We start from the raw sequence: 17734 nt of genomic DNA, 5'->3' as shown, positions 1-17734 counted from the left end.
AGCAAGCAAGATCACTTTGCTGGCTGTTGTATTGGATCACATGTCAGACACTTCCCAAGTATCTAGGACTATGTGATGTATTATTATTATTATTATTATTATTATTATTATTATTATTATTATGTGATACATAACATGATTAGTACACAGCAAACAAGATCCCTATGCTGACAGTTGTATTGGATCACACAACGGACACTTCCCAAGTGATATTATTATTATTATTATTATTATTATTATTATTATTATTTGATACACAACAAGATTAGTACACAGCAAACAAGATCACTATGCTGGCTGTTATATTGGATCACATGTCGGACACTTCTCAAGTGTCCAAGACTATGTGATGTACTATTATTTGTATTGTTATAATTAATTTTAGATACACAGCATGATATGTACACAGCAAACACAGCTGGCTGTTGTATTGGATCACATGTCAGACACTTCCCAAGTCTAGGACTATGTGATTTATTATTATTATTGTTATTATTATTATAATTATAATTATTATATACACAACAAGATGAGTCCACAGCAAACAAGATCACTATGCTGGCTGTTGTATTGAATCACACGTCGGACACTTCCCAGGTGTCTAAGACTATGTATGTAATGTATTATTATTATTATTAGATACACAACAAGATTACACAGCAAACAAGATCACTGCTGGCTGTTGTATTGGATCACATGTCGGACACTTCCCAAGTGTCTAGGACTATTATTATTATTATTATTATTATTATTATTATTATTATTATTATTATTTGATACATTACAAGATTATAATATTATATTACATTATGATAATAATAACTATTATTATTTGATGCACAACAAGATTAGTACACAGCAAACAAGATCACTATGCTGGCTGTTGTATTGGATGACATGTCGGACACTTCCCAAGTGTCTAAGACTATGTGATTTTTTATTATTATTATTATTATTATTATTATTATTATTATTATTATTATTATTAGATATACAACATGATAAGTACACAACAAACAAGATCACTATGTTGTGTATCAACATAGTGATGATGATGATGATGATTATTGTTATCTTTCCACTCCCAGATGGCTTTAATCCTGTTGAGGGCGTTATCGGTTTTTTGGAGGGGAAATTGTATAGATAGATAGATGTTTACATTTTTTGGGGAGACACTCTGTAGGTGTGCGTATGTGTGGTGTGTGTTTCCTTCCTTCCCAAAACAAGTGAGTCGAATCGATCCGAAAGGGGCCAGAGCCGCACTTTGGCATTTGTATTTATAAAGAGTGTGCTTTTCTCAGCTCTGTTTGTGTTGCCCCAATAATGTCATTGCTGGTCACCTCCCCCTACCATTTAATAATGCTTAACCCCCCCCCCCCCCCCCCCCCCCCCCGTATCACACTATGATGCTTTACCTTTCGATGTGAACTTGGGACTTCTCTCTTAACACCTTCTCCTTCTGTGGTTTTGGTCTCGAAGGAGCATCGCTGGTGGAGGGAAATGTATGAGGAGGAAAAGCCTTCCCCTTCCCCTTAATAATGATGATTATTATTTAAATACAGTGCATTTTGGACTACCAAATAAAGTGTCCGACTCAAAAGTTTTCTCCTCTTCAATGGTGATGAGGACATGGCACCTTTGTGGGAAGGTTTGACTTATGGCCCCGGAATAAATGTCAGGCATCTTTTATAGGGGATGTTGATGTGGGTTCAGATTTGTTTGGTTTTGGGTTTTTTTTCCTCCTAGAAAAATAATATTTTTGTCATGATAATGATCTTGTTATCATCAGTATGATTTCAAGAGGAATCAAACTTTTCTTGGATAGGATGTAAAAGAGGAACCAAACTTTTCTTGGATAGGATGCAAACTTTTCTTGGCATCAGCTCCTATTTGGTGGCCCAGGGCTGTCACTCCGTCTCGGCTTCAGGGATGAAGGAGGAAAGGAAATGCTCAAGTTTGAACTTCTTGCTCAAGTTCAAATATCTTTACCTTTCTCCTTAAGGCAGGAAGGTACTTTGTTTACTCTGCGTATGCAAGCAAGGCTTTGGTTTAGTTCCCCGTCAAAGAAAGTTTGCTGGCCTTTGCAACTCTCCTGTCGTTGAGATGAAAAGCAAATGCAACTTGGAAATAATAAAAATAAATAAATAAATAAATAAAATAATCCCTTCGCTCCACACTTTTGCAGAAATGCCCTGTACTTTTCTTTACATCAGTGTCAAAGCTCTGTGCTATTTTGACCATGTGCTCTCTTGTTTTTATTTTGCAGAAAGCATGCCCTGAATTGCCACAGAATGAAGCCGGCTTTGTTCAGCGTCCTCTGCGAAATCAAAGAGAAAACAGGTAGGAGAAGACCACACGCTTGACAAAAACAAGCCCCTCTTTCCCCCCCTCCTCGATAGGTAAACATTGCAATGTATTTCCCTCTTCGGAGAGGGCTGCTTGTAGGAATCGCAGCCATCTTTGATGATTGCCTCTCCTTGTCTGTTTCTGATCTTGGGGTTTGTGAGGCAGAGGCGACGAGAGGGCGAATCGATCGCGAAAGGGTCGCTCGCTTTTGTTATTTGGTGCCTTTTCTCTCTCTTTATAAGCCCTACCGTTGGGGTCGAAAAATGAAATGGAAATGATCGCCGCGCAGTGTATCATGTTCACGGTTCAGGGCGAATTTCTCCCCTAGCTGGTTTGCTTTCCCTTCCTCCTCTTTCTTCTGCCTTGCTTGGGAGACTATCCGGCGTATCCGCTTCTTAAAGAAGCCGTGGCAATGATGTTGCTGCTCAAAGCCCGCTTTTCCCCCCCGCTGTGACCAAGCCCGAGCTGTCAACTTTCTTGGGCCACTTTGTGTTTGGATCTTGTCAAGTTGTCATGCCTTAACTTGGAAAGGGAGTGGGGTTCGGTCTGTGTTTTTGGTCAAAGATGCTCAGGGGATAGCTTGCATTTTTCTCAGCGTGTTGTTTATATGTACACACACCTTTACATAAGGGAGTCAGGGAATAATACTTTTGCATCGGACCCTCTTGCGCCTCGGTTTGACACCCTTTGCCTCTCAAAATGGGAGAACAACTCGTTTAGCATTTATGAAAATGAACAAGACCCAAGAAAAGAGGTTATGTGTTTTCATTGTGAGACAAAAACCATAAATGGCCTTCTGATACTGATGTTATTGATGCACTTCTATGTACCATGTGTGTTGTTAGTGTGAGACTAAAACCATTATCCCTCTCCCAAATGGCCTTCTGATACTGATGTTATTGTTGATATACTTCTATGTACCATGTATGTTGTTAGTGTGAGACAAAAACCATTATCCCCCTAAATGACCTTCTGATACTAATGTTATTGTTGATGCACTTCTATGTACCATGTGTGTTGTTAGTGTGAGACACAAACCATTATCCCCCTAAATGGCCTTCTGATATTGATGTTATTGTTGATGCACTTCTATGTACCATGTGTGCACCATGTGCGTTGTTAGTGTGAGACAAAAACCATTATCCCCCTCCCAAATGGCCTTCTGATACTGATGTTATTGTTTATGCACTTCTTTGTACCATGTGTGCACCATATGTGTTTTTAGTATGAGACAAAAACCATTATCCCCCCTCAAATAGCCTTTTGATACTGATGTTATTATTTATGCACTTCTATGTACTATGTGTGTACTTAGTATGTTCATATTTTATATTTTAACTATATTGATTGGGTTCGTCCCCATGTAAGCCGCCCCGAGTCCTTTTGGGGAGATGGAGGCGGGGTCCAAAAATAAAATTATTATTATTATTATTATTATTATTATTATTATTACTACTATTAATATTATTATTATTGTACCCACATCCCTTTAAATATGTAGAACTGAGTTGAAGAAGAATCCATCCCTTCCAAAAATGGCGTGCTGATGTTATTGTTTATGCACTTCTATGTGCCATGTGTGTACTTAGTATGTTCATATTTTATATTTTAACTATCTTGATTGGGTTCGTTCCCTTGTAAGCCACCCCGAGTCCCTTCGGGGAGATGGAGATGGGTTACAAAAATAAAATAATAATAATAATAATAATAATAATAATAATAATAATAATAATTATGGCCACATCTCTTTTAATATGTAGAACTGAGCTGAGGAAGATTCCATCCTTTAAGTTCAAAGAGTGATGGCAGTGAAATTAAATCTGTCTGGATTTCAAAGAGTCGTTTGTGTTCTTGAGTCTTTTGGAACTTATATTTGTCTCCTTGTGCTGTGAGCATTATTGACCAACTCGATTGCAGGGTTAAAAGGGAAATGCTGGCATGTATATAGATTATATAGATGCATTAAAGCAGAGTATGTTGCTTGAAATTGAACAGTCATGATGTCTTGCCACCTCTCCCATATAGGTGCGTTATTTGGGAGAAGTAGTAAAGCTTTGTCTTAATTTTCTGCCCAAGATTGTGTCAACAATCCTGTCTTTGAGGAGCAGATCCTCTTATTTTTAATGCAATATGTTGTGAGTGTGGCTCTTCTCATTGGGCTTTTGTTTTGGATCAAAAAATGAACCCCTTGTAATATTATGGCAGACGAAAACATTGCTCCTAAGTCACCCTTACGTTGGAGTTTGCTGGGTGAAAATGTTGGAAATATTTACAGGTGGGTCCTGTAATGTTTGGTGCAGAAGGAGTGTTTATTGTGAACGATTTAAAGTGATTCCTGAATGGTTTCCAAACAATATCTATGTAGGTTGCTGTGAGTTTTCTGGACCGTATGGCATGTAGGTTTGAATCTAATGAGATGTGTTCTATTTAAGCTGCCGCAAGACTTCTCATTCTCTGTTCTTTTGCTCTCCTGAAAAATATATCCTGCTGCTTCGAGGCAAATACCATCCTCTATCCCGATAGATAATTCATGTATTGCTAAGTTAATGTATATCGATGCCTTGTGGCTCTTCTCATAGGGCTTTTTGTGGGGGTTAAAAACCTTGTAACATTGTAGAAGGTGAAATCATTGATCCTAAATCACTTGTGTGTTGGAATTGTTGGAGATATTTACAGGTGGGTCCTGTAATGTTTGGTGCAGAAGGAGAGTTCACTGTGAGTGATTTAAGGTGATTTCTGAATGATATCCATATAGGTTGCTGTGAGTTTTCCGGGCTGTATGGCCATGTAGGTTTGCATCTGATGAGATGTGTTATATTTAAGACTGTGCTGTCGAAGGCTTTCGTGGCCAGAATCATTGGGTTGCTGTGAGTTTTCCGGGCTGTATGATCATGTAGGCTTTGCATCTGATGAGATGTGTTACATTTAAGACTGTGTTATCAAAGGCTTTCGTGGCCAGAATCATTGGGTTGCTGTGGCTTTTCCGGGCTATATGGCCATGTAGGTTTGTATCTAATGAGATGTGTTTTATTTAAGACTGTGTCGTCGGAGGCTTTCATGGCCGGAATCACTGGATTGCTGTGAGTTTTTCTGGATGTATGGCCATGTAGGTTTGCATCTAATGAGATGTGTTTTATTTGCTGCCACAAGACTGTGTTGTCGAAAGCTTTCATGGCCAGAATATTTGTGTTGCTGTGAGTTTTCCGGGCTCTATGGCCATATAGGTTTGCATCTAATGAGATGTGGTTTTTTTTGTTGCCACAAGACTGTGTTGTCGAAAGCTTTCATGGCCAGAATCACTGGATTGCTGTGAGTTTTCCAGGCTATGTGGCCATGTTCCAGAAGCATTCTGTCCTGACGTTTAACCCACATCTATGACAGGCATCCTCAGAGGTTGTGAGGTCTGTTGGAAACTAGGCAAGTGGGGTTTATATATCCGTGGAACAATGTCCAGGGTGGGAGACTTCCACGAGAATGGGTTGTTGTGTGTTTTACGGGCTCTATGGCCATGTTCCAGAAGCATTTCCTCCTGACGTTTCGCCCACATCCTCTGAGGATGACTTCCATAGATGTGGGCGAAATGTCAGGAGAGAATACTTCTGGAACATGGCCCACAACAACCCTGTGATTCCAGCTGAGAAAGCCTTCGACAACACATTCCACCAGACTTCTTATTCCCCGTTCCTTATCTCCTCCCGAAAAAATATGCCTGCAGCTTCAAGGCAAACACCATCCTCTCTACGCTGATAGATAATTCATCTATTGCCAAGTATTATATAGACACTGGGATAAAAAAAATATATAACTTTCTCCATCCATTCCATAGCTCTGCACTAGTTCTTGCTTTCAGGATCCGGCTTCACTTGTTATGCCGACAAGCTCACTCCTGGTTGTGTCATTGCAAACATGATTGATTCTGTGCTGTGTTTTTGGAGTTGGCTGGATCAGGAGAATCCTTGCTTGTATTCGCGAGTGTTCCTCGGAGTCGGACCCTTCCCAGTTTATTTCTAAACGTGTGTGTGTTTGCATGCATGTGTGGGAAAGAGCCTGGAGCGGACTGCTTCGGATGCCTTGCAGCGGGCCAGGCTCCATCCCTGTGATCTTTTATTTGGGTGTCAGAGGTGAACCCAGGAGGGGAAAAGTCCTTTGCAGGTCAGAGGGGCCCCGGGAGAGTTGCGTTGGCTCATAGAGACCCCAGATCCTTGGCTTCTTTTTGATCCGGGGCTCTGCCGTTCGCTTGTCTCTCTCTCGCCCCCGTTTTTGATCCCCTTCCCAAGTTACGGTCCCCATTGTTACGACAACGTGGCGGGTTTGTCCATCTGGTCCGAAGCACAATCCTTTCCAGCTCCAGAAGCTTGGGAAGCATGGGATTGATAGGTTGAGTGATTGATGGAGGAAAAAATGCCTCTCCCCAACCCCCCAGAGTTTTTATAGGGCGACCCTCATTGAAGATTGCTCGCCTGAGATGAAATGGCTGAGCACACATTAGCAAGAGGAGCGTGAAAGCAAATTCTTGCATGTCTTGTATTGCATTGTCTTACAATAGGGCGACTATTATTATGACCACCGTTTCAATGCTCAGTTGGAGCTCTCTTCTCTTATACACACTGCCTTTGTTTTTGTATAACTTTCTCTTGCTTTAAATTTTTTTAATTACTCCTTTATTTTCTGTATAAGTCCTAAATTATTATTATTATTTTTATTATTGACACAAAGACATAGTATGACACAGCAAACGAGATATATATGCCGGATTTCGTACTAAAAAATCACATGTCAAACACTTCCCAAGCATTTAGGACTGTGTGATGTATTATTATTATTATTACAGTATTATTATTATTTTTATTTTTATCATTATTATTATTGGCACAAAGACATAGTATGACACAGCCATCGAGATATATATGCCGGATTTCGTATCACAAAATCACAAATCAAACACTTCCCAAGCATTTAGGACTGTGTGATGTATTATTATTACAGTATTATTATTATTATTATTTTTATCATTATTATTATTGGTACAAAGACATAGTATGACACAGCAAACGAGATATATATGCCAGATTTCGTATCACAAAATCACAAGTCAAACACTTCCCAAGCATTTAGGACTGTGTGATGTATTATTATTATTACAGTATTATTATTATTATTATTAATAATAATAATAATAATAATAATAATAATTTACTTTCCCCCCACGAATGGGACTCAAAGCAGCGAACAAAATAAAAAACAACTACTTAGTACAGAAACCCATCATCCAACCAACCCAACTGTATATAAACAATAAATCGGCATATTGCAGAAAACACAAATTATAAAAATATAATAATCATTAAAATAATCACATAGGAGCCCTCCGGTGGCGCAATGGGTTAATCCCTTGTGCCGGCAGGACCGCTGACCGAAAGGTCGGAGGTTCGAATTCGGGGAGCGGGGTGAGCTCCCATCTGTCAGCTCCAGCTTCTTATGTGGGGACATGAGAGAAGTCTCCCACAGGATGGTCAAACACCTGGGCAACGTCTTTGCAGACAGCCATGACTTGCAGTTTCTCAAGTCACTCCTGACATTGAAAAATCACATATGTAATTATCATGATATTCAGGTGAATAATTTGGCTCTGAAAAACTGAACCATGTAGTGTGTCTTCCACACAGTTGCATAAAATCACACATTATCTGCTTTGAATTGGAATCTGTGGCAGTGTGGACTCAGATAACACAGTTAAAAGCAGATATTATGGGGATTTTCTGCCATGATATTCTGGGTTATATGGCTGTATGAAAGAGCCCTCCTTCTCCCACCTTAAATTCAAAATTCTAATATTTATTTCTTTTACATTTGGGGCCATGGTTGCATTCCTTCCGTTAACACTACTCCTTTCAATATATGGCACTTCTTGCATTCAGGGAAAATCATTTGTATTTCTGATATTTTATTTATTGGGGAGGTTTATTTATTTTTCCTTGCATTTTCCTTGATGAGGACACTTTAACCCCTTGGAACGTTGGCTGTATTATAATATTATATATATATATATATATATATATATATATATATATATATAATATATTATAATATTGTATTATATGGCTGCTACGAAACATCTGAAATGAACACTGGTGTTAGCCATTTTTCGTGCAATTTGTATTAATAATCATATATATATGTAATATATATATATGTTATATATAATCATATATATATATATAATCATATATATATGTAATATTGTGTATATATATATATATATATATATATATAATCATACACTATTACAATTGTATATTTATATTACATGTCATATTACTAGTAATATTGCAATATAGTCTAATAGTACAATATAATAACATATAATGCTTATATAGTGCTTATATTGTGCTATGCTAATAATATAATATATTATATGAGCTGGTCATTGACCGTAATAAAAGTTGACATTACATTACATATAATATATTGTATGTATAAATATTTTGTAAGCCGCCCTGAGTCCTCTTCGGGGTGAGAAGGGCAGGATATGAATGTCGCTAATAAATAATGATAATAAGTAATATTATATATACATACTAGCTGTGCCCAGCCACGCGTTGCTGTGGCGAAGTATGGTGTTATGGGAAATAAAGTATTGAGGAATTGGTGGTAGTTAAGGTAAAGGGTCCCCTGGGCTGAGTGGGTTGCTAGGAGACCAAGTGAGCAGAGCTTAGCCTTCTAACTGGCAGCAATTGGATAAAAACAATTATTCCTCTCCCTCTAATTAGGACTTTGTTTTTCTTTTCTTTTAGTTGTATCAACCTAGAGGCATGGATGAGGGGTTGTGATGTCAATTTTCGAGGTTGTGGGGTGTTTACTTTTGTTGTTTTGTCCACTGCCGTGATGCCATCACTCTTTTATATATATAGATATATAATATTATTTATATATGTATATGTTTATGTGTATATATATATATAGATATAGTATTGTATGACTACTGTGATGCATCTTAAATGAACACTGGTGTTAGCCATTTTTAATGCAATTTGTATATTGTATTATATGGCTGCTACGATACATCTTAAACGAACAGCCATTTTTCATGCAATTGTATCTTAATTGTTTTCAGGGTATATGTTGTAATGTTTGCTCACGTTTTAGTTTATTATATCTTATTGGATTGTTCCTGTTTCATATTGAGGCTGAATTCTTTCACTGTGTTTACTGTGCATTATCCTATATTATTTTTGATGTCTTTGCACTCATTTGAGGCTTTGAAGATCTGCCTTTTGTGTGTTGTGAGAGAGGGCGGTCTAGAAATAAAGTATTATTATTATTTATTTTGGAGATCCTATCCCTCTCCCTTGTTGAGTCCTAGAAGAAGCCAAGTGTTTAAGATGTTTCAAAACAGCATCTTGTATGCTTTTATTAACCATAACCCTAACCACAAAAACCTCGTAGTGGTAGTAGATAATATCTCCCGTCCTGATATAGTTTTTTTATGAGTCTGCACCAAAATATAGTATTTTTGCCTGTTACTGATTCCTTTGCACCTTCCTTTCTCTCTCTCTGCCTTTCTTCCATTCTGTAAGCTTAAAGACGATAATCTTAATGTTGTTCTACCCTAAATTGGCATTTTCTGGATGCCATGGCATTTGTTTACATCAATTCCTGTCCTTATATGAGACTAAAATGAGAGTATTTTTGTTTGGAATCACTTTGCAGAAACTGGCAGCAGGGCTGACTTTTGCACCCATAAGGAATCTGTATGTTGTCAATAGATTTGAATATATATGTGTGTGTGTATGTGTACTTATGAAGAAGGAGGCACTGGTATGTGTCTCCTTTAAGGATCAAATATGACAGCTGCCAACCAAAACCTTATTTAATGCCACGACAACCTGGAATCGCATTCCTCCGCTTGTAACTTCTAATGTCGTGCCAGATTTGTGGCCTTTTGTGCCGGTTTGAGGGGAGATCATAAAACTTAATGAACTTCGGCAGCTACGGGGCCTCGGAAGGAGGAAGAAACATCCTTTGTAGGGTAGACTCTTTCGAATATTTTGCGGTTTGGGAGTGGTTAGGAATACATAAATGTGAACTACAAATGTCTCAGGTTCTTAGGTAGGTTTCCATGGTGGTGCAATGGGTTAAACTCTTGTGCCGGCTGAACTGCTGACCCAAAGGTTGGGTTGTTACGCTGACGGTTGGCAGTTCAAATCCACGAGATGGGGTGAGCTCTCATCTGTCAGCTCTAGCCTGCATGGACATGTGAGAAGCCTCCCAGCAGGATGGTAACACATTCGTCCCCTGGGCAACATCTCTGTAGACAGCCAATTCTCTCACACCAGAAGTGACTTGCAGTATTTTCTCAAGTCGCTTCTGGCACAATTAAAAAAAAGGTAGAGTTCCGCTTCAAGAGATTGATAACTTGATCTGGTTTCCCTTTTCACGTAATGTTTTATGGTTATAATAATAATAATAGTAATAACAACAAGAATACTCCTGATGATGATAATAATAGTAATATTCCTGATGATTATGATTATAATAATAACAGTACTCATGATGATGATGATAATAATAACAACAATACTCCTGATGATGGTAATAATAATAATACTCCTGATGGATAATAATAATAATAATAATAATAATAATAACAACAACAACAATACTCCTGATGATGATGATGATAATACCCCTGATGATTATGATGATAATAATAATAACAATACTCATGATGATGATAACACCCCCGATGATGATGATAATAATCATAATAATAATAATGACAATAATACTCCAGACCTCACAATCATATTAAAAAACAAAGTATGGATCGTTGATGTTGCAATCCCAGGCAACAACAGATTGATGAGAAGCAACTGGAATAGCTGACACGATATGAGGATTTAAAGATCAAACTGCAAAGATTCTGGCACAAGCCGGTCAAGGTGGTCCCAGTGGTGATCGGCACACTGGGTGCAGTGCCTCAAGACCTTGGCCAGCACTTAAACACAATTGGCGCTGACAAAATTACCATCTGCCAGCTGCAAAAGGCCACCCTACTCTGATCGGCACACATTATCTGCCAATACATCACACAGTCCTAGACACTTGGGAAGTGTCTGACGTGTGATCCAATACAACAGCCAGCATAGTGATCTTGTTTTCTGTGTACTCATCTTGTTGTGTATAAAATGATAATAATAATAATAATAATAATAATAATAATAATAATAATAATAATAATACAAAAGCCAGCAGGGTGATCTTGATTGCTGTGTACTAATCTTCTTGTATAAGAGATAATAATAATAATAATAATAATAATAATAATAATAATAATAATAACAACAATAATACAAAATCCAGAAGAGTGATCTTGTTTGCTATGTACTAATCTTGTTGTATATCAGACACATAATAATAATAATAATAATAATAATAATAATAATAATAATAATAAATTTGTAGACTGCCTTATCTCCCAGAAGGGATTCAGGGCAGTTTCCAGTATGTATGTATGTATGTATGTGTGTGTGTGTGTGTGTGTGTGTGTGTGTGTGTATGTGTGTGTGTGTGTGTGTGTGTGTGTGTGTATATATATATATATATATATATATATATATATATTTCCCGTATATGTTTAATTGTTGATGGACTGCTCTATCTGCCCATTCTATAATAGCCCCATTATTGATGTGTTGCCACTATTATACCGCACTTTATTGTCCATTTCAACTGTGAAATTACCTTTCCCCATTTCGGAACATTCTGCACTTTGCCTGGGATCTATGAATTAGTCTCCTGTTTTTAACACTGTATGTTGCATGTTGATTTTAATGATTGTTTTTATTGATGCTGATGTTTTTATTCGGATAATTGTGTTATTGCTTTGTTATTGTTATTTGATTGTTGTGCCGGGCAAGGCCCTATGTAAGCTGCTCCGAGTCCCTTCGGGGAGATGGGGCGGGGTATAAAAATAAAGTTGTTATTATTATTATTATTATTATTATTATTATTATTATTATTATTATTATTATTATATGGTAAACATTCCCCCTGAAACCAGATTTCAGGGGGAATTGTTATTTTATTTCTTTACATCACCCACATGTGGAAACGTTTGGCTTTTTTCCGGCTGCCATTGCAAAGTCACCAGAGAAGGCCACTCTGCTGACAATGCTTATGTTTCCATTATCCTCATTGGCGTTCGAGGGCTGACTCTTGAATCCCACTTAGTTTCAGGAGGCTAGTTAGCCGGAGAGTGCTTGGATGAAGCCCAACCGGAGAGCTGGCCTTTAATGATTCCCATCTGTATGCAGCAAGAAGTTGGGGAGGGGGAGAAAAAATAGCAACCTTTCCACTAAACAGAGTGAGACAACTCCTTTTGCGAGGACATTTCCACCTCTTCCATATTTCCGTCTCATTAGACGTCATTTGGACACAGAAGTAGAAAAACACAAGAAGGAAAAGACCCTCTGGGCAGGTAACTCACTCTCGGAGCGGTTGAAAAATCCCATCTTAAAAGACCAGAAGGAGGTTATGATATTTTTTGGCTGCTTTTTAAGGAGATGGGTGTTTATTTTTGCATTGGAATGGGAATTGTGTTTTGCACTGTTCTCATTCAGTGTGTTGTCGAAGGCTTTCATGGCCGGAATCATTGGGTTGCTGTGAGTTTTCCAGGCTGTATTTATTTAATATACCGTATATACTCGAGTATAAGCTGACCCGAATATAAGCCGAGGCACCTAATTTTACCACAAAAAAACTGGGAAAACATTGACTCCAGTATAAGCCGAGGGTGGTAAATTTCAGATATAAAAATAGATACCAATAAAATTACATGAATTGGCGCATCAGTAATTTAAATGTTTTTGAATACAGTAGAGTCTCACTTATCCAAGCTAAATGGGCCGGCAGAACATTGGATAAGCAAATATGTTGGATAATATGGAGAGATTAAGGAAAAGCCCATTAAACATCAAATTACATTATGATTTTACAAATTAAGCACCAAAACATCATGTTTTACAACAAATTTGACAGAAAAAGCAGTTCAATACACAGCAATGTTATGTAGTAATTACTGTATTTACAAATTTAGCAGCATTGTATTGAAAAGATTGACTACAATTGGATAATGCAGAACGTTGGATAAGCGAATGTTGGATAAGTGAGAGTCTACTGTATATTTACATAAAGCTCAAATTTAAGATAAGACTGTCCTACTCTGATCCAATCATTATTTTCATCTTCTTCATGTCAATGTGTTTATGCATCCTTTTAATAATAATAGGGTAAAATAATACATGTGATAATAATAATAATAATACAGGAAAATACATATAATAATAATAATAATACAGGAAAATACATATAATAATAATAATAATAATAATAATACAGGAAAATAATACATGTAATAATAAATAGAGTAAAATAATAATAATAATAATAATAATAATAAGATCAGAGTGAAATAATAAATGTGTGAATAATAATAATAATAATAATAATAATAATAATAATAATAATAATAGAGTAAAATAAATGTAATAGTAGCAACAATAATAGAGAAAAATAATAAATGTAATAATACCCGGTGGCGAAGTGCGTTAAAGCACTGAGCTGGAGACCAAAAGGTCCCAGGTTCAAACCCTGGGAGCGGCGTGAGCGGCCGCTGTTAGCTCCGGCTCCTGCCAACATAGCAGTTCGAAAACATGCCAATGTGAGTAGATCAATAGTTACCGCTCCAGCAGGAAGGTAACGGTGCTCCATGCAGTCATGTGGCCACATGACCTTGGAGGTGTCTACGGACAACGCGGGCTCTTCGGCTTAGAAATGGAGATGAGCACCAACCCCCGGAGTCAGACATGACTGGACTTAACGTCAGGGGAAAACCTTTACCTTTACTAATAATACCAATAATAATAGAGAAAAATAATAAATGTAATAATAGCAATAATAATAGAGAAAAATAATAAATGTACCATATATTCTCGAGTATAAGCTGACCCAAATATAAGCCTACCAGGACCCTCACCCAAGTATAAGCCAAGGGGAGCTTTCTCAGTTTTAAGAAAAGGGCTGAAAAACTAGGCTTATACTCGAGTATATACAGTCTTTTCGGTAGTATCCCATCCCTGTGCTTTCGATATTTGCTTGTGAAAGACCTGTTACTGGGCAGGTCTGGCTGTCTGCCGTTGCTGGAAGATCCTGATTGTATTGAAGAACTAAATAAGTATCAATTGGATTAGGAGGGATCTCTCTTTTTCTCTCCCCCTCCTCTCTTTTCCTGGCCATTTTCTTCCTCCCCTTCAACCCATAAGATATAATCAGACCTGCTTGTCGATACTAACCCGGTCTCTGTGTTTTTCCCTTTCTTCCTTCTTTTAAAAGGCGAGCTTAATTTGCTCCTCTGCACCGAAATCGCCTTGCATATTTTTAAATATTTTAAACTGATTAAGAGCTGTCAGCCCGGGTATATTTATGTGACGGTTTGTTCCAACTTAGATCCTTCTCTCTGTGTGTGTTTTGCATCAAATCAGAAATGAATTAATGTTACTCGTAGGTAGGTTCGGGGTTGTAGGGTTTCCCCGCCGCACCGCTTTTAATAGATTTGTCAACTCAATTCCGGCAGCTCTCCATGAGCCGTGCTGTAAATATCGAAACAGGGAAGACGTGATTCTTGTTCAATTTCCAGCAAGCCAAAGGTGTGCGGAAGGCATTTCCCAGACCCCGACTAAATATCCCCTTCGTACCACCTTTGCCACGACCGAAATGATCCGCGTTCCACGTTTCGAAAGGTCTCGCAAGCGTGGGATGTCGTGAGCGCGGAATATTTTCGTGTGCCTTGGAGACTGAGAGCTAGGTGAATATTTTAAGAGGACGCGGCATGACTAATGGGTTTGCGTATCAGCATCTTAACATAAATCTGGGCTTTAGTAGTCGCTTTTCCTCGCCTGGCCCTCCTCCCCTTGTGTATCATTGATTGAGCGAGATGTAGATGTTTCTGCGCATTGACACCAAGAGAGAGAGAGAGAAAATGTTTGGGTGGATTGCCTCCACCTCCCCTTTTTTTCAGCAGTCGTGTTGAATGTCATTCACTTATCAGCATAGTTCGGATCAAAACTTCCCTGCATTTTCTCTCCCATTTCGAAAATAAACAAACAAACAAACACCCGGGGCTGACCTTTTGTCATGTTCCTCTTCTTCTGGTATGCAATTTGTATCTTTGAGGAGTAAATCTTGAGTAGTTAATGCAAAGCATTTCTGTCGGCCCTTGCAGTTGACTTTGGAACAAACATATATATTGCGCAACAAGCATATATATTTTTATCTTTTTATCTTTGCAACAAACATATATCTTTCGGAGTAAATCTTGAATAGTTAATGCAAAGCATTTCTGTCGGCCCTTGCAGTTGACTTTGCAACAAACAAATATATTGTGTGCCTATTTTAATAAATATAGAAATACATTAAAATGTAAGAAGTTGCTCTAGAATACGAGTGACACTGCTGTTTGATATTACACTTAAGCCTTCATTGTGGACTTCTCATTGGAACATCTATATATATATATATATATATATATATATATATATATATATACACCCACCTATATACACCCACCTATATACACACACACACACACACACATATATATACATACACATATACATATACACTTATATACATATATATGTATATATATGTATGTATATATGCCTGATGTTGTTGCAGACATACTGTATGTCTTTGATTGTAAGATGCACTGTTTTCTCCCATATAAACATCTCCAAAAACAGAGTAGTTTACACCCACTCCCTATCTATCTATCTATCTATCTATCTATCTATCTATCTATCTAAAGGTGTGTGTATATGTGTACATATGTGTGTGTATGTATACACCTTTATATACTGTATACACACACACATATATGCACACACTTGTGTGTGTGTAAGTGACTCTGTTTTCAGAGATGTTGATATGGGGGAAAACTTCTTACAATCAAAGACCTACAGTATCTACAGATGTTGCCCAGGGGACACCTGGGATGTGTTACCATCCTGCTGGGAGGCTTCTCTCATATCCCTGCAAGCTAGAGCTGACAGATGGGAGCTCACCCCATTTCACGGATTCCAGCCGGCAACCTTCAGATCAGCAACCCAACCTTCAGGTCAGCAGTCTAGCCGGCACAAGGGTTTTGCCCATTGCGCCACTGCTTTGTAGTTTGGTGAGGCAGCAGCACTCTTTGTAGGAGAAGGCTACAGGCCTTGGCAAAATTGCAACTCCCAGGATTCCATACCATTGAGCCACGGTGGTCAAAGTGATGCCAAAGTGCATAATTTTCTACAGTGTGGATGCACATGTAGTGGGAACTATTTTATAGATAACTACAAGGGTTTAACCCATTGCGCCACCGTGACTCTTACCAATATACAAATATTATAATCTATCTATTTAGTGTGTGTGTGTGTGTGTGTGTGTATACAGCAGAGTCTCACTTATCAAACACTCACTTATCCAAGATTCTGGATTATCCAACGCATTTTTGTAGTCAGTGTTTTCAAAACATCATGATATTTTGGTGCTAAATTCGTAAATACAGTAATTACTACGTAGCATTACTGCGTATTGAACAACTTTTTCTGTCAAATTTGTTGTATAACATGATGTTTTGGTGCTTAATTTGTAAAATCATAACCTAATTCAGTGATGGCCAACCTATGACACCCGTGTCAGCACTGACACGCCTAGCCATTTTTGCTGACACGCTGCCGCATGCAGATTGATTGGATGACTATGTCTTTTGTGGCCAAATTTGGTGTGATTTGGTCCAGTGGTTATGTTGTTTACTTCATGGGAATTATGCACATTACATTTATATATAAAATCATTCTATTATTATTCTATTATTATTATTGTATATTATTATATTATTACTATTATATTATTATTATATTATTCATTATTCATGACTGCAATAGAGAGAAATCAGCGTGGAAACTGCAAGAGGTACCATAGATCGTTGTACATGGAAATAATGGTAGTAAATAGTTTTTGATTTATTAAATACAGTTATATATTACAATTATATATTTTTGTTATTTAAACTATATATATTGTGAAATTATGTTTTTTTTCTCTCTCGAAGTGACACACCACCCAAGTCATGCTTGGTTTTTTGGTGAATTTTGATACACCAAGTGCAAAAGGTTGCCCATCATTGACCTAATTTGGTGTTTAATAGGCTTCAGGACCTCAAGATTGAACTTCAAAGACTCTGGCAGAAACCAGTGCAGGTGGTTCCGGTGGTGATGGGCACACTGGGTGCCGTGCCAAAAGATCTCAGCCGGCATTTGGAAACAATAGATATTGACAAAATTAT

The 17734-nt window shown here is 37.7% G+C and overlaps 1 protein-coding gene across 5 annotated transcripts in view; it reads left to right on the top strand.

Annotated features, from left to right (window-relative positions):
- pbx3 (PBX homeobox 3) overlaps nucleotides 1-17734 on the top strand; it is a 280063-nt gene that overhangs the window by 6187 nt on the left and 256142 nt on the right. For all 5 annotated transcript variants that reach the window (XM_062959844.1, XM_062959842.1, XM_062959840.1 and 2 more), the window contains exon 2: nucleotides 2267-2340. In XM_062959844.1, the coding sequence (XP_062815914.1) occupies nucleotides 2267-2340 (74 nt within the window). The remainder of the gene's footprint in view (nucleotides 1-2266; nucleotides 2341-17734) is intronic.

This window comes from Anolis carolinensis, unplaced genomic scaffold (assembly GCF_035594765.1).
Source record: "Anolis carolinensis isolate JA03-04 unplaced genomic scaffold, rAnoCar3.1.pri scaffold_7, whole genome shotgun sequence".
In the NCBI taxonomy this organism is placed as follows: Eukaryota; Metazoa; Chordata; class Lepidosauria; order Squamata; family Dactyloidae; genus Anolis; species Anolis carolinensis.
This window is presented reverse-complemented; position numbering and strand designations above follow the sequence as displayed.